At 46.3% G+C, this 24,147-nt stretch overlaps 1 protein-coding gene across 1 annotated transcript in view; it reads left to right on the plus strand.

Moving 5' to 3' along the window:
• Window positions 1-24,147, plus strand: part of LOC139469420 (disks large homolog 5-like) — a 63,382-nt gene that overhangs the window by 18,070 nt on the left and 21,165 nt on the right. Inside the window, 14 exon segments of the mRNA XM_071251584.1 lie at window positions 2,305-2,440; window positions 6,107-6,234; window positions 7,198-7,300; window positions 7,952-8,024; window positions 8,547-8,653; window positions 9,180-10,378; window positions 11,443-11,626; window positions 12,372-12,483; window positions 14,315-14,393; window positions 14,733-14,895; window positions 15,808-15,910; window positions 16,433-16,568; window positions 23,596-23,686; window positions 23,688-23,768. Of these exon segments, the coding sequence (XP_071107685.1) occupies window positions 2,305-2,440; window positions 6,107-6,234; window positions 7,198-7,300; window positions 7,952-8,024; window positions 8,547-8,653; window positions 9,180-10,378; window positions 11,443-11,626; window positions 12,372-12,483; window positions 14,315-14,393; window positions 14,733-14,895; window positions 15,808-15,910; window positions 16,433-16,568; window positions 23,596-23,686; window positions 23,688-23,768 (2,695 nt within the window).

Here is a 24,147-nt window from a genome sequence, read left to right on the forward strand (position 1 = left end):
GTTGGGGTGGGATGGACAGTAGAGTGTGAACAGTAGAGTGTGGACAGTAGAGTGTGGACAGTCCAGTGTTAGACCATGGAGGAGTGAGTTGGGGTGGGATGGACAGTAGAGTGTGAACAGTAGAGTGTGGACAGTAGAGTGTGGACAGTAGAGTGTGGACAGAAGAGTGTGGACAGTAGAGTGTGGACAGTAGAGTGTGGACAGTCCAGTGATGGACCATGGAGGAGTGGGATGGGATGGCAAACTCCTATGTGTGACATGCAGACATAACATGGCTTACTTTGCACCATGAGTCAACCACAGCCTGTGAGAGTTTAATCCTTTTGAAATATACGCTATGAATAAGAGCTAAGGCTTGAGTACATTTTGCCCCAGCTGTTCCCATGAAGCCTGGCTACACCAGGTTAGTGTGTGTGAAATGTATGCGATTGAACAAAGGTCATGGTTCAGTGAGCTTGGCAGTCTCAATGTGGCTGGCAAATCGCTGCGGTCACATCTCTTACATAACATCAGCGTAGTAAACCTGCCCGTGTGTAGGATTCGTGTGTAGTTTGTACACAAAGGTTTACAACGATAGCTTCACTGCCCAGGGTGCATTTAGTTACATGAATTTAGAACTTTACAAAGACGTATTTGTTTTCCCCTGGTTGCAAGTTGAGGTAGGCATGTGTCATCCCTGTACAAGGGGTGCTGTCAGACAGTTTAGAGATTGCAGCATGAGAAATTGACAAAATATGTACATTACATGTTCAAATTAACTTCCCCTGACCATATGACTGGCTACTTGAAAATCTTACCAGTCCTTGTCAAAAGCTAACTGTATGCATATCTTGTTCTGTTGTTTATTACTTCGAACTTGAATTAGGGTTGTTTAGTTTTTGTACACAATAGACATCATGGAGACATGTTACAAACTGACAGACAACATACGACCGTCCTTTGTTTTTCACCTGTCCTTCGTGTAATTAACCTGTCACGGAAGTGGGATGGGCTATTATTTGCAACACTGATATTAGCGGTAGAGTAATGAGATTTCATTAGCTATGTAGCCTAGTAGTGAAACTAGTTTCTTTAATAACAAGTAGGTGTATTTGTGTCAACTTCTTATTAATACTGTTGTCGTTGGCCTGTGCATGCATTATCACACATGTTAATTTTTTATTACCTGCATGATAAGGGTGTTAGTGTCTGCTGGGCAACACTGCAACAGTGAGGATAACCATGCTATCTATCATGCAGCGTAATCACCGCACCCAGCTTCTTGTCTCAGTCAAATACTTAGCCCTTATTTTACTTACTAGTAAACCAGGGCGGTCGGGTAGCCAAGTGGTTAAAACGTTAGCTCGTCACGCCGAAGACCCGGGTTCGATTCCCGACATGGGTACAATGTGTGAAGCCCATTTCTGGTGTCCCCCGCCATGATATTGCTGGAATATTGCCAAAAGTGGCGTAAAACCTCACTCACTCACTCACTCACTACTAGTAAACCATGAATTTGTGCTGAGTCTGCAGGACTAAGCATTCTTTTTTCTCAAGTCCTTGAAACATTTACTTGCCTCAGACTAGTAGGCTAGTATTCATTTCAAACACTGTTGCACGTCACTGTTAACATGGTTACAGATCTTGTCCCTTGTCAACTTGTTTCTAAAGTATCTCCTAGAAACTGTTTCACATGCAGTATCACCCTAATTAAGCCATGAAGCAGCACTGAAGTGCACCAGATACATTTTGCTGTGTTGATGTTTTTGACATCCCCATAACATTTTTGTTCCTTTGAAATGTTTTTGATTCTTTTCAACAATGATACAATAAAGCCCATGTCAACCAATGCTGACGTGGTTTCTTTGATGTTTTGAATTTGTTTTAAAAGATAGTATCATTACTATGGTAACCATGGTAACAAGAGCAGGCATTCAGTGCTCATGACAAAAATAATCTGTAAGTAGCTAATTATTGGCAGTGTTTGGTCGGTGGGAAAAAACTATACATCAATGATTAGTGAAGAAATTCCACATAATTCCTGTCTACCTGTCGTTAAATTCAGGTTAAAGCTGTTTGTCACCAGGAAACTACGTATCAGGAAGGAAGCAGATTTTAACAGGGTTTACAGAAATATGTGATGTCTGCTGAGGCCTTGATAAACTACATTAACCATGGTAACAGTCTGGACGCACTGTTACGATTTACTACGATTAAGCAAACTGTGTGTAAAACACAGCAGGACATCAATTAAGAATGGCAGTGACTGATGCAGTAATTGCCCCTAATTTGCCACCTGAATACTAATACTCTGTCATTACACAGGGAGAAGTACGAGGCCGTGGTGGAGCGGGAAGCAGGGAAGGGGCAGCTCAACTCCATCGGACACAACCACTCCCGCGACTCCGCCATCGACGCAGACCTGCAGGAGTGGGAATGTGAAATGATTGATGTAGAACTGGTAGGCACACTGTCAAAGATAATTACACAGAGTCACAGTCACAGACACAGTCACAGACACAGTCACAAGACAGACACAGACACAGTCACAGACACAGACCTGTCAAAGAAAGTTACACACAGTCACAGTCACAGACACAGTCACAGTCACAGACACAGTCACAGACATAGACACAAGACAGACACAGACAAAGTCACAGTCACAGACACGGTCACAGACACAGTCACAGACACAGAACTGGTAAGCACACTGTCAAAGATAGTTACACATAGTCACAATCACAGACATAGACACAAGACAGACACAGACTAAGTCACAGTCACAGACAGAGACACAGTCAAAGTCACAGACACGGTCACAGACACAGTCACAAAGTCACAGACAAAATCACAGACACAGTCACGGTCACAGTCACAAAGTCACAGACATAGTCAGATCACAAAGTCACAGACACAGTCACAGTCACAGACACAGTCACAAAGTCACAGACACAGTCACAGACCTGTCAAAGATAGTTACACACAGTCACAGACACAGTCACAGACATAGACACAAGACAGACACAGACAAAGTCACAGTCAAAGTCACAGACACGGTCACAGACACAGTCAAAGTCACAGACACGGTCACAGACACAGTCACAAAGTCACAGACAAAGTCACAGTCACAGACACTGTCACAGTCACAAAGTCACAGACACAGTCACAGACACAAAGTCACAGACACAGTCACAAAGTCACAGACACAGTCACAAAGTCACAGACACAGTTACAGACACAAAGTCACAGACACAGTCACAAAGTCACAGACACAGTCACAAAGTCACAGACACAGTCACAAAGTCACAGACACAGTCACAAAGTCACAGATCAGACACGGTCACAGACACAGTCACAGTCACAGACATAGACACAAGACAAAGTCACTACTAGTTACCCAAACATTACAGTAGACTTGCTGTCATGCACTCCCCCGTGAAGATCCAGGGTAGAATATGTCTTCAGCAACCCATGCTTGCCGTAAAAGGTGACTATGCTTGTCGTAAGAGGCGACTAAAGGGATCGGGTGGTCAGGCTTGCTGACTTGGTTGATGCATGTCATCGTATCCTGATTGCGTGGATCGATGCTCATGATGTCAATCACTGGATTGTCTGGTCCAGACTCGATTATTTACAGACCGCCGCCATATAGCCGGAATATTGCTGAGTGCGGCGTTTAACAACAAACCAACCATCATACACATATTCACATGTCATTGTCATACACATATTCACATGTCACTGTCATACACATACAGTGGTCCCTCGCTACAACGCTACCAATGGGCTCCAAATAATTAGTGGGCGTTATAGACGATGAGCCATTTAACCGAGGCCGAGGACGGGGGAGCGCGCTCGGCCAATCTCACGATCTTCGTCTTGTCTCGCACATTGCAATGATACAAGTTGTTCATAGTGTAAAAATATATATCCATTATGTTTTCGCCATTTGTTATTATTTGCAAGCCTTAACTGTCACATTCAATGTGAATGTAGTCTACTTACATGAAAATATCAATCGATAATGGTAGTAGCAGACGCTATGAGTGAAGAGCCAATCACAATTCATTACACAAGTACAAAGTGTTTCACTGTATTCACGTCACCATCATACACATATTCACATGTCACTGTCATACACATATTCCCATGTCACTGTCATACACATATTCACATGTCACCATCATAAACATATTCACATGTCACTGTCATACACATATTCACATGTCACCATCATACACATATTCACATGTCACTGTCATACACATATTCACATGTTACAGCCATACACATATTCACATGTCACTGTCATACACATATTCACATGTCACTGTCATACACATATTCACATGTCACCATCATACACATATTCACATGTCACTGTCATACACATATTCACATGTCACCATCATACACATATTCACATGTCACTGTCATACACATATTCACATGTCACTGTCATACACATATTCACATGTCACTGTCATACACATATTCACATGTTACATCCTTACACATATTCACATGTCACTGTCATACACATATTCACATGTTACAGCCATACACATATTCACACGTTACATCCATACACATATTCACATGTCACTGTCATACACATATTCACATGTTACAGCCATACACATATTCACATGTCACTGTCATACACATATTCACACGTTGCATCCATACACATATTCACATGTCACTGTCATACACATATTCGCATGTTACAGCCATACACATATTCACACAGTTACACATTACAGTCTTACTCATATTCACCTCGGCCGTACGCCTGTTCAAAAATAGTTACACACACCGTTACAGTCACACAAAGTTCACATGCAGTCTTTGCAACAACAACAATGTGCTACTTGCCAGAGAGACCAATATCTCTTCACTAGCACTGATATCAAGGAATGTCCAAAATATTGAATAAAACAATGAAAACTCAGCCCATTTATATACCCCAAACTTTGTATAAATAACACAAACTACTGTTCCATTATATTTCACATGTGCAGGTTGCACAATGAACTGCAAACAATGCTTACATTCAGATATGGTGCAATGTAATATAAGGTGTACTCTTGTTGTGAGAGTATCCCACGACTCAACTTTACTGTCCAAACTGACTTGTCTGACTGACTCTCAGAAACTCCCATGTCCCAATCATTGACAAGGTCGTCACGGAAAGCACGTGCTTTCTGCGAAGCAGGGTGTGTTTGGTACTCCTGGCTCCTGATCATGATCGGGACGTGAGTTTCTGCGAAGTAGGGTGTGTTTGGTATGATGATCGGAACGTGTGTTTCTGTGAAGTAGGGTGTTGTTTTACAAAAGCCTCCAGATCAAGCACTGTAGCACAGGACAGGTCATTAACACGATTTGTGTTGGGCACTATTTTTCTACACGAAAAAACTTAATGTTTTCAATTGTAATTGATTCACACGATTAGATTCATATTCTTTAATTTGAACAGAAAAGTTATTACACATATATTCAAGTGGTGACTGGAAAACCCAGTTCTTGATCTGGCCATGGATACTCCATGAAGGAAGCAACATGGCCCATGTGGATGTCGCAGAACAATGGAGAAAAATCTGGGCAGCCACATCTACCCGTAGACTGAACTATGTTTTAGAGGACCTATGAGACAGGGAGGGGTGAAACGATACATTGGTGGACGGGTGCATCAAGAGTTTCCATGTGACGATGTGATACACGATACCTTCTTTTTTCTGTATCGATACAAGACGATACACTTGCTGACATAAATCACTCACTACCTGTTTAATGATCGCAGACGTTTTTGTCAGTCAGATTTGGCAATATGTGTTGTAATAAGCGTTTCAAGTTCACTACTAAAAACAGATGCTATGAACATGTGTCTACAGCTAGGTTTTCCTTTTGAAATTGCTCTGAAATATTTATTGTCAAGAAGTTTCCATCCAATCTGGCGTAAATATGCGTATCGCAATACATATTTTATCGTGACCTATGTATCGTGACCTAGCTGTATCGTTTCACCCTACTATTAAAGGTGTCTGTCAAAATTAAGTGAAGAAATCAATTTAATAAGCACCAAAATTGTTAGATAAACAAAATTTGTTTTCAAAAACTTTCCCAGGAGATGATGAATGGAGACAACCTGGGGTTTGACCTCATCGGGGGCAAGGACGACCCCCAGTTCCAGAACGACCCCTCCCTCTTTGTGTACAACGTGATGAAGGGAGGCGTTGCCGACGGCAAACTCAGGTAGGTGCAGCTTGGTGCTTTATGTGAAGATTCCGGGTTAGGATTGGTCCTCAACAACCTATGCTTGCTGTTCGAGGCGACTTCATCGATCTTCAGGCTCAGTGACTTGGTTGATTAAGTGTAAATGTATCCTAATTGTTGCACATTATATCAATCACTGGGATGACTTGTCCAGACTTGATTATTTTACAAGCCAGCGTCATATAACAAGAGTATTTATGAGTATGGTGATAAACAAATCAAAATTTGTTTGTGTCAATCCTCCAATAGAATCATTATGACCCTATCCTGTACTTGTAGAACAAGGCAGCCCTGGGAGAGGGGGGCGGGGATGGGGTAGGTAGATCAGGCAGCCCTGGGGGGATCCTGGGGTAGATTTGGTATCCTGTACCAAATACTCCTTCAAGGCAAATATAATGATAAGTTGTGTTTCGAGGCTGCTGTGATGAGACCAACATGTAGAACAGAGCTACAGATAAGCAGCGTATTTCCGTAAAATACCCCCCAAAATATTCAAAACGCAATTACTTTCAATTAACTTGCATACAGAAATGTATGCATTAAATGAAAAACTCATATGTATAAAGACAGCTCGCGTAAATACCTAATGAAGCTTTTTCAGCATGCGTTCAAAGGTACTAATTTCTGAAACACAATTACGAGCTAATTTACTTTCCGAGTCAAGCCTATATATTTAGAACAGTTATATACATCTAAAACATTGTTTCATTTTTTTTAAATCTTAAAATGTTCCCTTATTTTGGGAAAAACCCAATAGAGTGATGAATAGATGGGTGAAAAAATATTGGTTACCCAATGAAAATGTATTAACCCAATTTAAACAGAAACCCTAGAGTAAAAACTCAATTGCTCAAAATGTTATCTACAGCTCTGAGAACAGCCATCACTGGCAGGTACCATCTGGAACCGTGTGTATTGACAATGAGATTGTTTCTGTTGCAGACTGAATGACATAGTGTTGAAAGTCAATGGTAGAGATGTGACTAGCGTAGAGAAACGACTGGCTTCCCAGGCCATGAGAGAACATTCTGGAACCATCACTTTGGTGAGTTGTTGTACAGTAGTCAATGTGGTCAGATGGAAAATTGGTGGAAACGGTGAAGTAATGCTGCAGTGCAGATCACATCGTGTGTTTTCTACTGTAAAGTGTTTTGGATTAATTATCCCCTGCCTTGAAGTGGAAGGGGGTTGTTGGAATGGGTGCTGTCCGTACGTCTGTCCGTCCTTCGGTCTGTCTCGTTTTGTTTCCAGAGTAGAACTCAAAAACCATGAGATATGTTAACCAAACTTGGCATTTAGATAGGTCTAGTGGTAAACTGGTGCCTTTTGATAGTTTAGGATTGTTGAAAAAATTATTTTTCCACTTGCCATGGCAACAACTTTTACGTGGACTTAAAATGGCGGTAATGCTCCTTTCTGGAGCTGTTCTTGAAAATTGTACAATATTTCTCCACCAAACTTGCCACATAGGTAGGTCTAGTGGTAAACTGGTGCCTTTGATAGTTTGGGATTTTTTTTAAACTTTATTTTTCGAGTTTCCATAGCAACGACTTTGACTTAGACTGAAAATGGCAGGAGCCCTCGTTTCCAGGGCAGATCTTGAAAACCCTACAATATTTCTTGCCTTGCACACAACTGGACATGTCATATTAGCTCGCGATATGAGTATTTCATGCTTGTTTGATTTGCATTGCAGGTTGTAAAGCGAAGAAAATGGACCAGTGCCCGGATCTGGCAGCCCCTTCAGCTGCTGTTGTCATGTCACAAAGGTAGGCTCTGGAATCATGTGTGTTCTGTCTTTGCGTCTCTCAGTCAGTGTTGGAAATAAATAAAATTGCTAGGCTGCCATCAGGACCCACAGACTTTAGAGGCTGCAGGTGATGACTTAACTCTGCAGGCCCTCTTTTGAGAAGTGTTGGATTAAATGATAATAGAAAGAGGCCCAGTGGAGGTTCGGTTACATGACGTTAGAAAGAGGCCCAGTAGAGGTTGGGATATATGATGTTAGAAAGAGGCCCACTAGAGGTTGGGACATGTCAGAAAGAGGCCCAGTAGAGGTTGGGTTATATGATGTTAGAAAGAGGCCCTGTAGAGGTTGGGTTATATGATGTCAGTAAGAGGCTCAATAGAGGTTGAGTTATATGATGTCAGAAAGAGGCTCAATAGAGATTCTGAATTGAGGTACACGCCAAATTTAAGGTTAGTCATAATGTTGACAATGACTATGTATCACTATCACAGTAGACTCTGTCTCCTTGGTAAGATGTTTGACGAGTGTCTGATATTCCCAGATCCTGGTATGCAGATAGAACATGGCTTGTTCATCTCTCGGATGTATCAAGGGGGAATCATTGCCAAGGATGGCATGCTGCCTAGCATCGGGGATCGGATTGTGCAGGTGGGTGGTAGTCACCTTTACCTAGAATCAACTCACGCCACAAACACACTGTTGATAATGGTGAACTAACAAGGATGTATCTAGACGTGCTCAGAGACTGCAGCAAATATATTTTGAAAAAAGAAAAATCTCAATTTTGAATTAAAAAAACAAACATTTTCCAGTTTGCCTGACAAAGGCACCTGGCTTAAAATCCTAGATAAATCCCTGATGAAGGATATAGGTTAACAGCCACTTTGCTTGATGTATGTAAAGTTTGTATGAAATTGTACATTTTGCATAGTATCTCCAGAGATGATTACTAGAAAATGAAAAGTGTTCGAAATGAGGAAATTATGATTAGCAAGTTATCTCTTGTATTAGTAAAGCTTTGTAATTTGTAAAAAGTTCATGTCATTTAGTTCATAAGCTATCTTTATATAACACTTCAACACTGAACAAGAGTAACAAATTAAGGCTGAATACTCTGTAGACAGAATACTTTCAATGATATGGGAAAGGTTTCCAGAATCTTGTTGTTTTCCAGGTGAACAGCAAGCCAGTGTCGACAGGAATGTCGGCCCGTGAGGCCATGAAGGTCCTGGAGAAGTCGAATGACCCTGTGCAGCTGCAGGTGCTGAGACAGGTGTCCCCCGTGCACTCCGCGGGGTCCTCCCCCACCCCCACCAGCCAAGCTATCATGTCAACACTTCCGGACCATTCGTATCATTCCAACCAGCGCAGCCAATCGGACACCATCCCACAACATGGCTTCCTCATGGACGACCCAATGACCAGCCACAATTACTCTCATGGAGGGAACAAGACATCACGCAGTCACAGCTCACAGACGGACAGTCTTGACAGTTCTGGTGCGTCACGGAAGAGCCGTGATCGGCAACATGGTGTCAAGGAAGTAATCCGCGGACTGTTCCGCCAGGTTCAGAGATCCAATGAGAGCCAGTTAGATGTGGATGAGAGAGGCAGTCATCCGTATATGTCGAACTGCAATTTAGGAACTCAGGAAAAGATCATTGCTGAATTTGATCCTGTTTCAAATCATAACAAAGATGAGAGAGTGAAAGAAAATTCAAAACCCAAATCACGGAAAACTGAATTTGAAATAGACAGCAATAGCGGGACTTGGCCAAAATCCAGTCACCAGCCTCGACCTGCTTTTCTCCCTGGGAAAAACACAGTTGTAATTCGTCCACACCCAGGGAAGGAAAGACCTCCATTGAGACCAGACTCTTACATCCAGCCTTCATTTTACGATGACAAGAACTCCCCTGGGAGACACTTCAGTCAGAACTCAGATTCCAGTATTCGATACGGACAAGAAGAACCCAGGTCACTGTTCACGCCACCACGGAGGAAATCCCCCGTGTGCCCGCCTATGGCTCCCTATTCCTTCTACAATGGCCAGCCCGAGATAGACAAGGTGTATGTTCATAGTCCTCTCAACAATGCCAACTCAAAGCTGCTCTCCTCCCCCCCACCATCTCACACACACTCCGAGTTTGACTCTGGATCCTCCCAACCAAAGAATGTGTACCCTATAAACAATGGCAAACCCCCTAGTCAGTCTAGCTATCCACAGAGGCGCCAGCCAGGACCAGGGGGGAGCAGCAGACCCACTTCTATAGACTTCCCAATAGGAGACATTCCGTCGGAACGACTCTTTGAAAACAGAATTCCGTCCCCGATAACAAGAGTTCCTCCCAGAAACTCACATCATCCAAACAGGTGAGACATGACAACATTCATGATGTTCAATAACCCTGCGGGGGGAGTTTGGTTATATCAGGTGTATTTTTGTAATATATGAACATTAGTGGGTGATATGTAATTGGTTGTTGTGCAACGCCACATTCAGCAATGTGATAGCTGTCTGTGAATAGTCCAGTGATTGGCACCATAAGCATCAATCCATGTGACAAAGTGATGCTCCTGTCTGCAGACCTGTGCTTAGTGAAGCTCCTGTCTGCTGACCTGTGCTCAGTGTTGCTCAATGATGCTCCTGTCTGCTGACCTGTGCTCAGTGAAGCTCTTGTCTGCTGACCTGTGCTCAGTGATGCTCAATGATGCTCCTGTTGGCTGACCTGTGCTCAGTGGTGCTCCTGTCTGCTGACCTGTGCTCAGTGAAGCTCCTGTCTGTTGACCTGTGCTCAGTGAAGCTCCTGTCTGCTGACCTGTGCTCAGTGATGCTCCTGTCTGCTGACCTGTGCTCAGTGATGCTCAATGATGCTGCTGTCTGCTGACCTGTACTCAGCAATGCTCCTGTGTGCTGACCTGTGCTCAGTGAAGATCCTGTCTGCTGACCTGTGCTCAGGGATGCTTCTGTCTGCTGACCTGTGCTCAGTGATGCTCCTGTGTGCTGACCTGTGCTCAGTGAAGCTCCTGTCTGCAGACCTTGGCTCAGGGAAGCTCCTGCCTGCTGACCTGTGCTCAGTGAAAATCCTGTCTGCTGACCTGTGCTCAGTGGTGCTCCTGTCTGCTGACCTGTGCTCAGTGAAGCTCCTGTCTGCTGACCTGTGCTCAGTGATGCTCCAGCCTTCTGACCTGTGCTCAGTGATGCTCCTGTCTGATGACCTGTGGTTGACTGCTACAGACATGTTGAGGTGGATGACATTTGGTATGTTTTTCTGTAGGTTGAGTCCATATTTGTCTGTGAGCCTCAAATGGACCAGAAATGAGATGATATTGTGGTGATGCTTTTTTTTATAGAATTTATTACTCTTGTTTTTTAGCTTTTTTGTTGGTTGCTATAGATGTGAAACTGTTACCCCAGTTACACTGTGTCCTTGCAGCCAACCGCCAGCTCAGCCACCCTATCGGTCGGGGAACCAAGTGTCGGCGTACACGCCTCCCCCGTATCCCCCTGGTTCCTCCCACAGCTCCTACCCAGCCCACTACAGATACACCATGCCTCCTGACTTCCAGCCATTTCACTTCTGTCCGGTGGACTACAGCTCGCCCAGCATTTCACAACAGGTGGGTGGATTACATCCCACTGGGAGCTTCCTGGCTTGTCTAGGCCCCACAGTAGGGCTGGGACGGGTTACTCGGGTACTCGAGTAGGACCCAGGTACCCACAGGACCACCCGTACCCTTGGTTGGTCACATGATATATTATTCAATGACAGTTAGATTAAAACTTCATCGTTACTCTACAAATTGCTAATGTTCCCATTTCTTTCTGACCATGCACATTTCTCCTGACTTTGATATGTTTGAGTAAAGATAAAGCTTCAGTATATATCATGAGGTCATGTTTTATGTGTATCTAAAGAATTTTTGTCATTGCTCCCGTAAAACAATTCCCAATCAGACAATTTTTACCCCACTCTTGAGACCTACAGTGGGTACCTGGGTAGTTTCTGGTAATAGGGGTTGGGTACCATCCTACATCAGAATGAGATCCTAGTTTACTAATTGTTTGAAAAGCTGTTGACCTTTAACTGAAGGTGAAAGTGAATGTTGTTTTATGCCTCCATTTATAATATCACTGCTGCTGAATCCTGTAAATATTAAAACTGTCTGGTAGGGCTGGGAAAGTCCAAATTTACTACACGGTATCACAAATTGTGATTTCCTATCAGTGATCAGATGTTGGACCTGTTCAATAATGGTTAAAGTGGCCAGGTGTCTCAAAGCTCAGAATCTTCCTATGCAGAATTACTGCCCTTTCCATGCTAGGATGCACTGAGACAATGATATGTTTCTCTGTTCCATTTAGAGCAACTCCACAATTGACCGCATCACGCCAACCTTCAGCGAGGACGTCCCACCGCGCTACTCCCACTATGGCCGCCACACCCACGGCCAGAACCAGGGCTCTGTGGAAATCGGTAAGTTGTCCAGGGCCCCGTTCCACAAAGCGATCTTGGTGCTACCTTCATCGTAGGCCTTTGATAAAGTAATGGAGTTATGTCTTCACAGTATTCACGTCAGTTGTATACACTGAAACCTTATTTGTCTGGACCCTCTTAATCTGGAAATGCTGGGAACGCTCAGATTGAAAGAAAGTAATATTATTCTGTAACAGTTTTTTAGGAAAACTGGAAAGTTGTTTGTATGCACTTTTTCTTTGGGGTGGTTTCGTTCTGATTAACAGAGTTTATCTCTGTTCACATAAATGTTCACAGCTTAAGGCACTGCAATTCCCTGTGTAGAGTTGCGTCCCTTGGCACACAAGAATTCTTTGATTGTGAGTTTGAATCCCGGCTCGCCCCTTTTATGTTTCTAGTTTTCTCAACACTATACACAGCCTTTGAATTTGTGCTGAAATGAGTTAAATATTTAGTTATAATATGGCCATAGTTAAAAATGATACAGACATATATACAGCTGATCTTTCTGTGTAATGATTGTGTGTCCTGCCTGTGTTAGAGAGACTGTGTTTGAAGTGGTGTGTAACGGATAGTTGTGTGTCCTGCCTGTGTTAGAGAGACTGTGGTTGAAGGGGTGTGTAACTGATAGTTTTGTGTCCTGCCTGTGTTAGAGAGACTGTGTTTGAAGTGGTGTGTCACTGATAGTTGTGTGTTCTGCCTGTGTTAGAGAGACTGTGTTTGAAGTGGTGTATAACTGATAGTTGTGTGTCCTGCCTGTGTTAGAGAGACTGTGTTTGAAGTGGTGTGTTACTGATAGTTGTGTCTCCTGCCTGTGTTAGAGAGACTGTGTTTGAAGTGGTGTGTTACTGATAGTTGTGTGTCCTGCCTGTGTTAGAGAGACTGTGTTTGAAGTGGTGTGTTACTGATAGTTGTGTGTCCTGCCTGTGTTAGAGAGACTGTGTTTGAAGGGGTGTGCAACTGATAGTTGTGTGTCCTGCCTGTGTTAGAGAGACTGTGTTTGAAGTGGTGTGTAACTGATAGTTGTGTGTCCTGCCTGTGTTAGAGAGAGTTTGTTTGAAGGGGTGTGTAACTGATAGTTGTGTGACCTGCTTGTGTTAGAGAGACTATGTTTGAAGGGGTGTGTAACGGATAGTTGTGTGTCCTGCCTGTGTTAGAGAGACTGTGTTTGAAGTGGTGTGTCACTGATAGTTGTGTGTTCTGCCTGTGTTAGAGAGACTGTGTTTGAAGTGGTGTGTAACTGATAGTTGTGTGTCCTGCCTGTGTTAGAGAGACTGTGTTTGAAGTGGTGTGTAACGGATAGTTGTGTGTCCTGCCTGTGTTAGAGAGACTGTGTTTGAAGGGGTGTGTTACTGATAGTTGTGTGTCCTGCCTGTGTTAGAGACACTGTGTTTGAAGTGGTGTGTTACTGATAGTTGTGTGTCCTGCCTGTGTTAGAGAAAATGTGTTTGAAGTGGTGTGTTACTGATAGTTGTGTGTCCTGCCTGTGTTAGAGAGACTGTGTTTGAAGGGGTGTGTTACTGATAGTTGTGTGTCCTGCCTGTGTTAGAGAGACTGTGTTTGAAGTGGTGTGTTACTGATAGTTGTGTGTCCTGCCTGTGTTAGAGAGACTGTGTTTGAAGTGGTGTGTCACTGATAGTTGTGTGTCCTGCCTGTGTTAGAGAGACTGTGTTTGAAGTGGTGTGTCACTGATAGTTGTGTGTCCTGCCTGTGTTAGAGAGACTGTGTTTGAAGTGCCATGTTACTGATAGTTGTGTGTCCTGCCTGTGTTAGAGAGACTGTGTTTGAAGTGGTGTGTTACTGATAGTTGTGTGTCCTGCCTGTGTTTCAGTGTCCGGACCAAGCAGTCCAGGGTCGTCTCTACTCAAGTTTGAACCCTGGTTGTCAGAGGAGTTTCCCAGACGCAAGAAGTAAGCAACAACAAGGATTTTCTATTCAAATTGGGAATTTTTACTGTGATTTACTGCCGACTTGGAGCAAAATATCAGGTCTAGATAAATCCCAGCTCAAGCTCCTGTTGTGGGTTGGAATCATGAATTCTTACCTTGTCTGTTGTAACAAATTGGTCAACATCAACGACCTGTGTGACTTTTGGTTTCCCCGAGTGTTTGTGATGTGCAGGTCCCATGTTGACTCACTCACAGCTGATCCTGTAGATGGTGATTGTGTGTATTGTGTGTGATAACTTTTAAATGTCTTTGCTTTACACAATGTTTTGTAGGGTTAACAACATGTTCTTTTGCCTGTAGACCACGGCCTCTAGACATGAGGACAATTACCATTCAGAAGACAGCAGAACAATTCGGCATTCAAATCAATGCGGGTCCGTCTGGTGGAATATTTATTTCCTCCGTGAATGAGAAGAGTCTTGCTGCCCAGGCGGGTCTGGTTCCTGGTGACCAACTCCTAGAGGTGAGTGAGACCGGCACAAACACAGCAGGATCTTCGGAGAACTGGAAGACATGAAGATCCGTGGTAGAATAGGTCTTCAGCAACCCATGCTTGTCGTAGGAGGCGACTAATGGGATCGGGTGGTCAGGCTTGCATGGATTGTTGCCCATGATATCAATCACTGAATTATTTACAGACCTCTGTCATATAGCTGGAATATTGCTAAGTGTGACGTTAAACAACAAACAAAACAAACAAATGGAAGGCGACAGAGATGTTTTTGAGTCTTAACTGCCTCAGTTCGCTCTCTGAGGAATAGAAATGTCACAAATGTGTTTTCTTTCAAGTGTGCCACAGTTCCTTCTATGGATGTCTAGATGTGTTCGTGGGAGTTATATGTGGCACACTACTGTTTAGTGAAGTAAGCGCAAGGAGTGTAACAATGTATCACACTATCGATGTATTGCAGTTGTTTGCCCTATGATTGTACCATTTTGACAGGAATGTGAAAATACCAATAGTATTGTCGATAGTATTGTCGAACTTCAGATAAGAGTTACCTCCCTTTGGTTTGAGTAGCTTCCAGGGAGGAAAATGTCCAACTTTGGGATTGTCAGCATTACTTTATTCATTACTATTACATTCAATAATATCATAATCAAACCTTTAAGTTGGTTTACTTCCAATAGTGAAAACAGCCCCAATAGTCACCCCTGGGCTTTTGTTTATTTGCTCCTCATTCTCCTTGTGTCTGTCCAAATTACGAAAGTACATTTATCACTGGCATCACCTGGTGCGAGTCATCCCAAGTTCGTTTTATTGAACACGATGTGATGGTTGCCACCCACCTGTAGTTCCCAAAGAAACTGGGGAGATGTAGGGCTGTACTCACTTGTGTGTAGATCTCTGTACTCCTTTGTGCACCATTCTCAGGTTTGCGGTATCAACATGAGAACGGCCTCCTACGCCCACGCGCTGACCGTGCTGAAGCAGTGCGGAGATAACCTCATCATGAGGGTCCAGTACAATCCAGACAGTAAGTTCAGCACTTTTATCTGAAATCATTTAGCTATCCATTCAGGCACCACCAGATTGACTTCAGTTAATCATACAGTTACCACCAGATTGACTTCAGTTAATCATACAGTTACCACCAGATTGACTTCAATTATCCATACAGTTACCACCAGATTGACTTCAGTTATCCATACAGTTACCACCAGATTGACTTCAGTTATCCATACACTTACCACCAGATTGACTTCAGTTATCCATACAAATACCACCAGGTTGACTTCAGTAATCCATACACCAGAGTGACTTCAGTTATCCGTACAGTTACCACCAGATTGACTTCAATTTTCCATACAGTTACCACCAGATTGACTTCAGTTATCCATACAAATACCACCAGGTTGACTTCAGTAATCCATAAAAATACCACCAGGTTGACTTCAGTTATCCATACAGTTACCACCAGATTGATACTTGTTTCTCATACTGACATATCTGTGAATTGATATCAACCTGGATAAAGTTGAGTTTATTTTGCCTCCAGAATATCGTGAGCCACATGAGTCGTCCAGCACAGGGTCGATGCCATCAGTTGCCGGGACGATCACCAGCTCTTTAGAGGGAGACAAGTCTCCCCTGACCATCACCCACATGTCACCCTCACACGGAAAGACAAGCAGGTACGTCCATGTCACACACCTTCACCCACATGTCACCCTCACGGGGAAAGACAAGCAGGTACATCCATGTCACACACCTTCACCCACATGTCACCCTCACGGGGAAAGACAAGCAGGTACGTCCATGTCACACACCATCACCCACATGTCACCCTCACGGGGAAAGACAAGCAGGTACGTCCATGTCACACACCATCACCCACATGTCACCCTCACGGGGAAAGACAAGCAGGTACATCCATGTCACACACCTTCACCCACATGTCACCCTCACGGGGAAAGACAAGCAGGTACGTCCATGTCACACACCTTCACCCACATGTCACCCTCACGGGGAAAGACAAGCAGGTACGTCCATGTCACACACCTTCACCCACATGCCACCCTCACGGGGAAAGACAAGCAGGTACGTCCATGTCACACACCTTCACCCACATGCCACCCTCAGGGGGAAAGACAAGCAGGTACGTCCATGTCACACACACCTTCACCCACATGCCACCCTCACGGGGAAAGACAAGCAGGTACGTCCATGTCACACACCTTCACCCACATGCCACCCTCACGGGGAAAGACAAGCAGGTACATCCATGTCACACACCTTCACCCACATGCCACCCTCACGGGGAAAGACAAGCAGGTACGTCCATGTCACACACCATCACCCACATGCCACCCTCACACGGAAAGACAAGCAGGTACGTCCATGTCACACACCTTCACCCACATGCCACCCTCACGGGGAAAGACAAGCAGGTACATCCATGTCACACACCTTCACCCACATGCCACCCTCACGGGGAAAGACAAGCAGGTACGTCCATGTCACACACCTTCACCCACATGCCACCCTCACGGGGAAAGACAAGCAGGTACGTCCATGTCACACACCTTCACCCACATGCCACCCTCACGGGGAAAGACAAGCAGGTACATCCATGTCACACACCTTCACCCACATGCCACCCTCACGGGGAAAGACAAGCAAGTACGTCCATGTCACACACCTTCACCCACATGTCACCCTCACGGGGAAAGACAAGCAGGTACGTCCATGTCACACACCTTCACCCACATGCCACCCTCACGGGGAAAGACAAGCAGGTACATCCATGTCACACACCATCACCCACATGCCACCCTCACACGGAAAGACAAGCAGGTACATCCATGTCACACACCTTCACCCACATGCCACCCTCACGGGGAAAGACAAGCAGGTACGTCCATGTCACACACCTTCACCCACATGCCACCCTCAGGGGGAAAGACAAGCAGGTACGTCCATGTCACACACCTTCACCCACATGCCACCCTCACGGGGAAAGACAAGCAGGTACATCCATGTCACACACCATCACCCACATGCCACCCTCACACGGAAAGACAAGCAGGTACATCCATGTCACACACCTTCACCCACATGCCACCCTCACGGGGAAAGACAAGCAGGTACGTCCATGTCACACACCTTCACCCACATGCCACCCTCAGGGGGAAAGACAAGCAGGTACGTCCATGTCACACACCTTCACCCACATGTCACCCTCACGGGGAAAGACAAGCAGGTACATCCATGTCACACACCTTCACCCACATGTCACCCTCACACGGAAAGACAAGCAGGTACATCCATGTCACACACCTTCACCCACATGCCACCCTCACGGGGAAAGACAAGCAGGTACATCCATGTCACACACCTTCACCCACATGTCACCCTCACACGGAAAGACAAGCAGGTACGTCCATGTCACACACCATCACCCACATGCCACCCTCAGGGGGAAAGACAAGCAAGTACGTCCATGTCACACACCTTCACCCATATGCCACCCTCACGGGGAAAGACAAGCAGGTACATCCATGTCACACACCTTCACCCACATGCCACCCTCACGGGGAAAGACAAGCAGGTACGTCCATGTCACACACCTTCACCCACATGCCACCCTCACGGGGAAAGACAAGCAGGTACATCCATGTCACACACCTTCACCCACATGCCACCCTCACGGGGAAAGACAAGCAGGTACGTCCATGTCACACACCTTCACCCACATGCCACCCTCACGGGGAAAGACAAGCAGGTACGTCCATGTCACACACCTTCACCCACATGTCACCCTCAGGGGGAAAGACAAGCAGGTACATCCATGTCACACACCTTCACCCACATGCCACCCTCACGGGGAAAGACAAGCAGGTACGTCCATGTCACACACCATCACCCACATGCCACCCTCACACGGAAAGACAAGCAGGTACGTCCATGTCACACACCTTCACCCACATGTCACCCTCACACGGAAAGACAAGCAGGTACGTCCATGTCACACACCTTCACCCACATGCCACCCTCACGGGGAAAGACAAGCAGGTACATCCATGTCACACACCTTCACCCACATGTCACCCTCAGGGGGAAAGACAAGCAGGTACGTCCATGTCACACACACCTTCACCCACATGCCACCCTCACGGGGAAAGACAAGCAGGTACATCCATGTCACACACCTTCACCCACATGTCACCCTCACGGGGAAAGACAAGCAGGTACATCCATGTCACACACCTTCACCCACATGCCACCCTCACACGGAAAGACAAGCAGGTACATCCATGTCACACACCTTCACCCACATGCCACCCTCACGGGGAAAGACAAGCAGGTACGTCCATGTCACACACCTTCACCCACATGCCACCCTCACACGGAAAGACAAGCAGGTACATCCATGTCACACACCTTCACCCACATGCCACCCTCACGGGGAAAGACAAGCAGGTACATCCATGTCACACACCTTCACCCACATGCCACCCTCACACGGAAAGACAAGCAGGTACGTCCATGTCACACACCTTCACCCACATGCCACCCTCACGGGGAAAGACAAGCAGGTACATCCATGTCACACACCTTCACCCACATGCCACCCTCACACGGAAAGACAAGCAGGTACGTCCATGTCACACACCTTCACCCACATGCCACCCTCACACGGAAAGACAAGCAGGTACGTCCATGTCACACACCTTCACCCACATGCCACCCTCACGGGGAAAGACAAGCAGGTACATCCATGTCACACACCATCACCCACATGCCACCCTCACACGGAAAGACAAGCAGGTACGTCCATGTCACACACCATCACCCACATGCCACCCTCACGGGGAAAGACAAGCAAGTACGTCCATGTCACACACCTTCACCCACATGCCACCCTCACGGGGAAAGACAAGCAGGTACGTCCATGTCACACACCTTCACCCACATGCCACCCTCACGGGGAAAGACAAGCAGGTACATCCATGTCACACACCTTCACCCACATGTCACCCTCACGGGGAAAGACAAGCAGGTACATCCATGTCACACACCATCACCCACGTGTCACCCTCACACGGAAAGACAAGCAGGTACATCCATGTCACACACCATCACCCACATGCCACCCTCACACGGAAAGACAAGCAGGTACATCCATGTCACACACCATCACCCACGTGTCACCCTCACACGGAAAGACAAGCAGGTACATCCATGTCACACACCATCACCCACATGCCACCCTCACGGGGAAAGACAAGCAGGTACATCCATGTCACACACCTTCACCCACATGCCACCCTCACGGGGAAAGACAAGCAGGTACATCCATGTCACACACCTTCACCCACATGCCACCCTCACGGGGAAAGACAAGCAGGTACGTCCATGTCACACACCTTCACCCACATGTCACCCTCACACGGAAAGACAAGCAGGTACATCCATGTCACACACCATCACCCACATGTCACCCTCACGGGGAAAGACAAGCAGGTACGTCCATGTCACACACCTTCACCCACATGTCACCCTCACGGGGAAAGACAAGCAGGTACGTCCATGTCACACACCTTCACCCACATGTCACCCTCACGGGGAAAGACAAGCAGGTACGTCCATGTCACACACCTTCACCCACATGCCACCCTCACACGGAAAGACAAGCAGGTACGTCCATGTCACACACCTTCACCCACATGTCACCCTCACGGGGAAAGACAAGCAGGTACATCCATGTCACACACCTTCACCCACATGTCACCCTCACGGGGAAAGACAAGCAGGTACGTCCATGTCACACACCTTCAACCACATGCCACCCTCACGGGGAAAGACAAGCAGGTACGTCCATGTCACACACCTTCACCCACATGCCACCCTCACGGGGAAAGACAAGCAGGTACGTCCATGTCACACACCTTCACCCACATGCCACCCTCACACGGAAAGACAAGCAGGTACGTCCATGTCACACACCTTCACCCACATGCCACCCTCACACGGAAAGACAAGCAGGTACGTCCATGTCACACACCTTCACCCACATGCCACCCTCACGGGGAAAGACAAGCAGGTACGTCCATGTCACACACCTTCACCCACATGCCACCCTCACACGGAAAGACAAGCAGGTACGTCCATGTCACACACCTTCACCCACATGCCACCCTCAGGGGGAAAGACAAGCAGGTACGTCCATGTCACACACCTTCACCCACATGTCACCCTCACGGGGAAAGACAAGCAGGTACATCCATGTCACACACCTTCACCCACATGTCACCCTCACGGGGAAAGACAAGCAGGTACGTCCATGTCACACACCTTCACCCACATGCCACCCTCAGGGGGAAAGACAAGCAGGTACGTCCATGTCACACACCTTCACCCACATGCCACCCTCAGGGGGAAAGACAAGCAGGTACGTCCATGTCACACACCTTCACCCACATGCCACCCTCACGGGGAAAGACAAGCAGGTACATCCATGTCACACACCTTCACCCACATGCCACCCTCACACGGAAAGACAAGCAAGTACGTCCATGTCACACACCTTCACCCACATGTCACCCTCACGGGGAAAGACAAGCAGGTACGTCCATGTCACACACCTTCACCCACATGTCACCCTCACACGGAAAGACAAGCAGGTACGTCCATGTCACACACCTTCACCCACATGCCACCCTCACGGGGAAAGACAAGCAGGTACATCCATGTCACACACCTTCACCCACATGCCACCCTCACGGGGAAAGACAAGCAGGTACATCCATGTCACACACACCTTCACCCACATGCCACCCTCAGGGGGAAAGACAAGCAGGTACATCCATGTCACACACCTTCACCCACATGCCACCCTCACGGGGAAAGACAAGCAGGTACATCCATGTGACACACCTTCACCCACATGCCACCCTCACACGGAAAGACAAGCAAGTACGTCCATGTCACACACCTTCACCCACATGTCACCCTCACGGGGAAAGACAAGCAGGTACGTCCATGTCACACACCTTCACCCACATGTCACCCTCACACGGAAAGACAAGCAGGTACGTCCATGTCACACACCTTCACCCACATGCCACCCTCACGGGGAAAGACAAGCAGGTACATCCATGTCACACACCTTCACCCACATGCCACCCTCACGGGGAAAGACAAGCAGGTACATCCATGTCACACACACCTTCACCCACATGCCACCCTCAGGGGGAAAGACAAGCAGGTACGTCCATGTCACACACCTTCACCCACATGTCACCCTCACACGGAAAGACAAGCAGGTACGTCCATGTCACACACCTTCACCCACATGCCACCCTCACGGGGAAAGACAAGCAGGTACATCCATGTCACACACCTTCACCCACATGCCACCCTCACGGGGAAAGACAAGCAGGTACATCCATGTCACACACCTTCACCCACATGCCACCCTCACACGGAAAGACAAGCAGGTACGTCCATGTCACACACCTTCACCCACATGTCACCCTCACGGGGAAAGACAAGCAGGTACGTCCATGTCACACACCTTCACCCACATGCCACCCTCACACGGAAAGACAAGCAGGTACATCCATGTCACACACCATCACCCACATGTCACCCTCACACGGAAAGACAAGCAGGTACGTCCATGTCACACACCTTCACCCACATGCCACCCTCACGGGGAAAGACAAGCAGGTACGTCCATGTCACACACCTTCACCCACATGCCACCCTCACGGGGAAAGACAAGCAGGTACGTCCATGTCACACACCTTCACCCACATGCCACCCTCACGGGGAAAGACAAGCAGGTACGTCCATGTCACACACCTTCACCCACATGCCACCCTCACGGGGAAAGACAAGCAGGTACGTCCATGTCACACACCTTCACCCACATGCCACCCTCACGGGGAAAGACAAGCAGGTACGTCCATGTCACACACCTTCACCCACATGCCACCCTCACGGGGAAAGACAAGCAGGTACATCCATGTCACACACCTTCACCCACATGCCACCCTCAGGGGGAAAGACAAGCAGGTACGTCCATGTCACACACACCTTCACCCACATGCCACGACCAGTAACTGTATTAGCAATCTCATCAGATCCTTGCATCAATACAATACCTTTATGCATCAGGATCTTAGGACACCTCCACAGGAGATCGCATAAGTAAATGAACTCTGAACCTACAATCCAAGTGATGGGTTCCTGGCCCATCAGATTTCTAAAATGAATTGGTTTCACAAATATTGATCTTAGTGAAATAAATCACAGAACACAAATACGCCCTTATAGTCTTATGGGTATAGATGCCATGGTGATTACAGTAGAATGACATGGATATATTCTTGTGCAATTTTCCCAATTTCATGTATTATCGTTTTTGAGATGCAGAAATCAGATATGTTTGTCTGAATGCATTGCTCACTCGTACCAGGAATTTAGAAGCTGTGACGCTGATTAGAAAGTTCACCTCACATGACTTTAGATCTTGGTAGAGAGAGGTATGGTATCGGTGTATTAGGTCTGATTTTGATGAGATTGCATAGAAGAATGATACCATATGATGGTAAAATAACTTAGGTTAGGTTATAGAGTTTTGTGGTGTCAATGAGAAGCGCCGAGATCAAGGTAGTGACATGTTTGTTACTAATGTAGCGCATGAATTTTCAGCTCAGACAACATGTGTGAGCGGCCTCGATACCTAACTCTGAAGAAGAGGAACACCAGTATTGGCTTCAGTATTGTGGGCGGCAACGCTACCCGGCATCTTTGTACATGAGCCACCGCAGACCAACACCAATGACGTGAACAACACACTGCAGCGTGGAGACCAGATCCTCGAGGTACGCAGTCTACACAAAGGCTGAAGCATCCCTTGTTTATCAGTTCTGTAATAATAATAACGCTCTAAGTATGCCCCTGAGTGGTGTGGAAACATGCGCAATATAAATGGCCTATTATTATCATTATTATTAATATCATATCACAAGCTCGATGATGAGCATGGCTACTGAGTACTGTGATGAAATTTACACATGGCTTTGCTTACAGGAAATGAGCATGTTTCTCAGTCAAATCTCCATCTTGGTGTTGTACAAATAAACTATGTGCATGTAGATCCCAGTACTGAATGCTTGTATGAGCCAGCTAACATGGGGATCATGTGGCTGTGCAGTGTTACCAGCCCAAGTTTGTGTCCTGCTCCCCACACTGCATGGATCA

The sequence above is a fragment of the Haliotis cracherodii genome, unplaced genomic scaffold, assembly GCF_022045235.1.
Source record: "Haliotis cracherodii isolate W230 unplaced genomic scaffold, xgHalCrac1.p SCAF_2, whole genome shotgun sequence".
NCBI lineage: Eukaryota > Metazoa > Mollusca > Gastropoda > Lepetellida > Haliotidae > Haliotis > Haliotis cracherodii.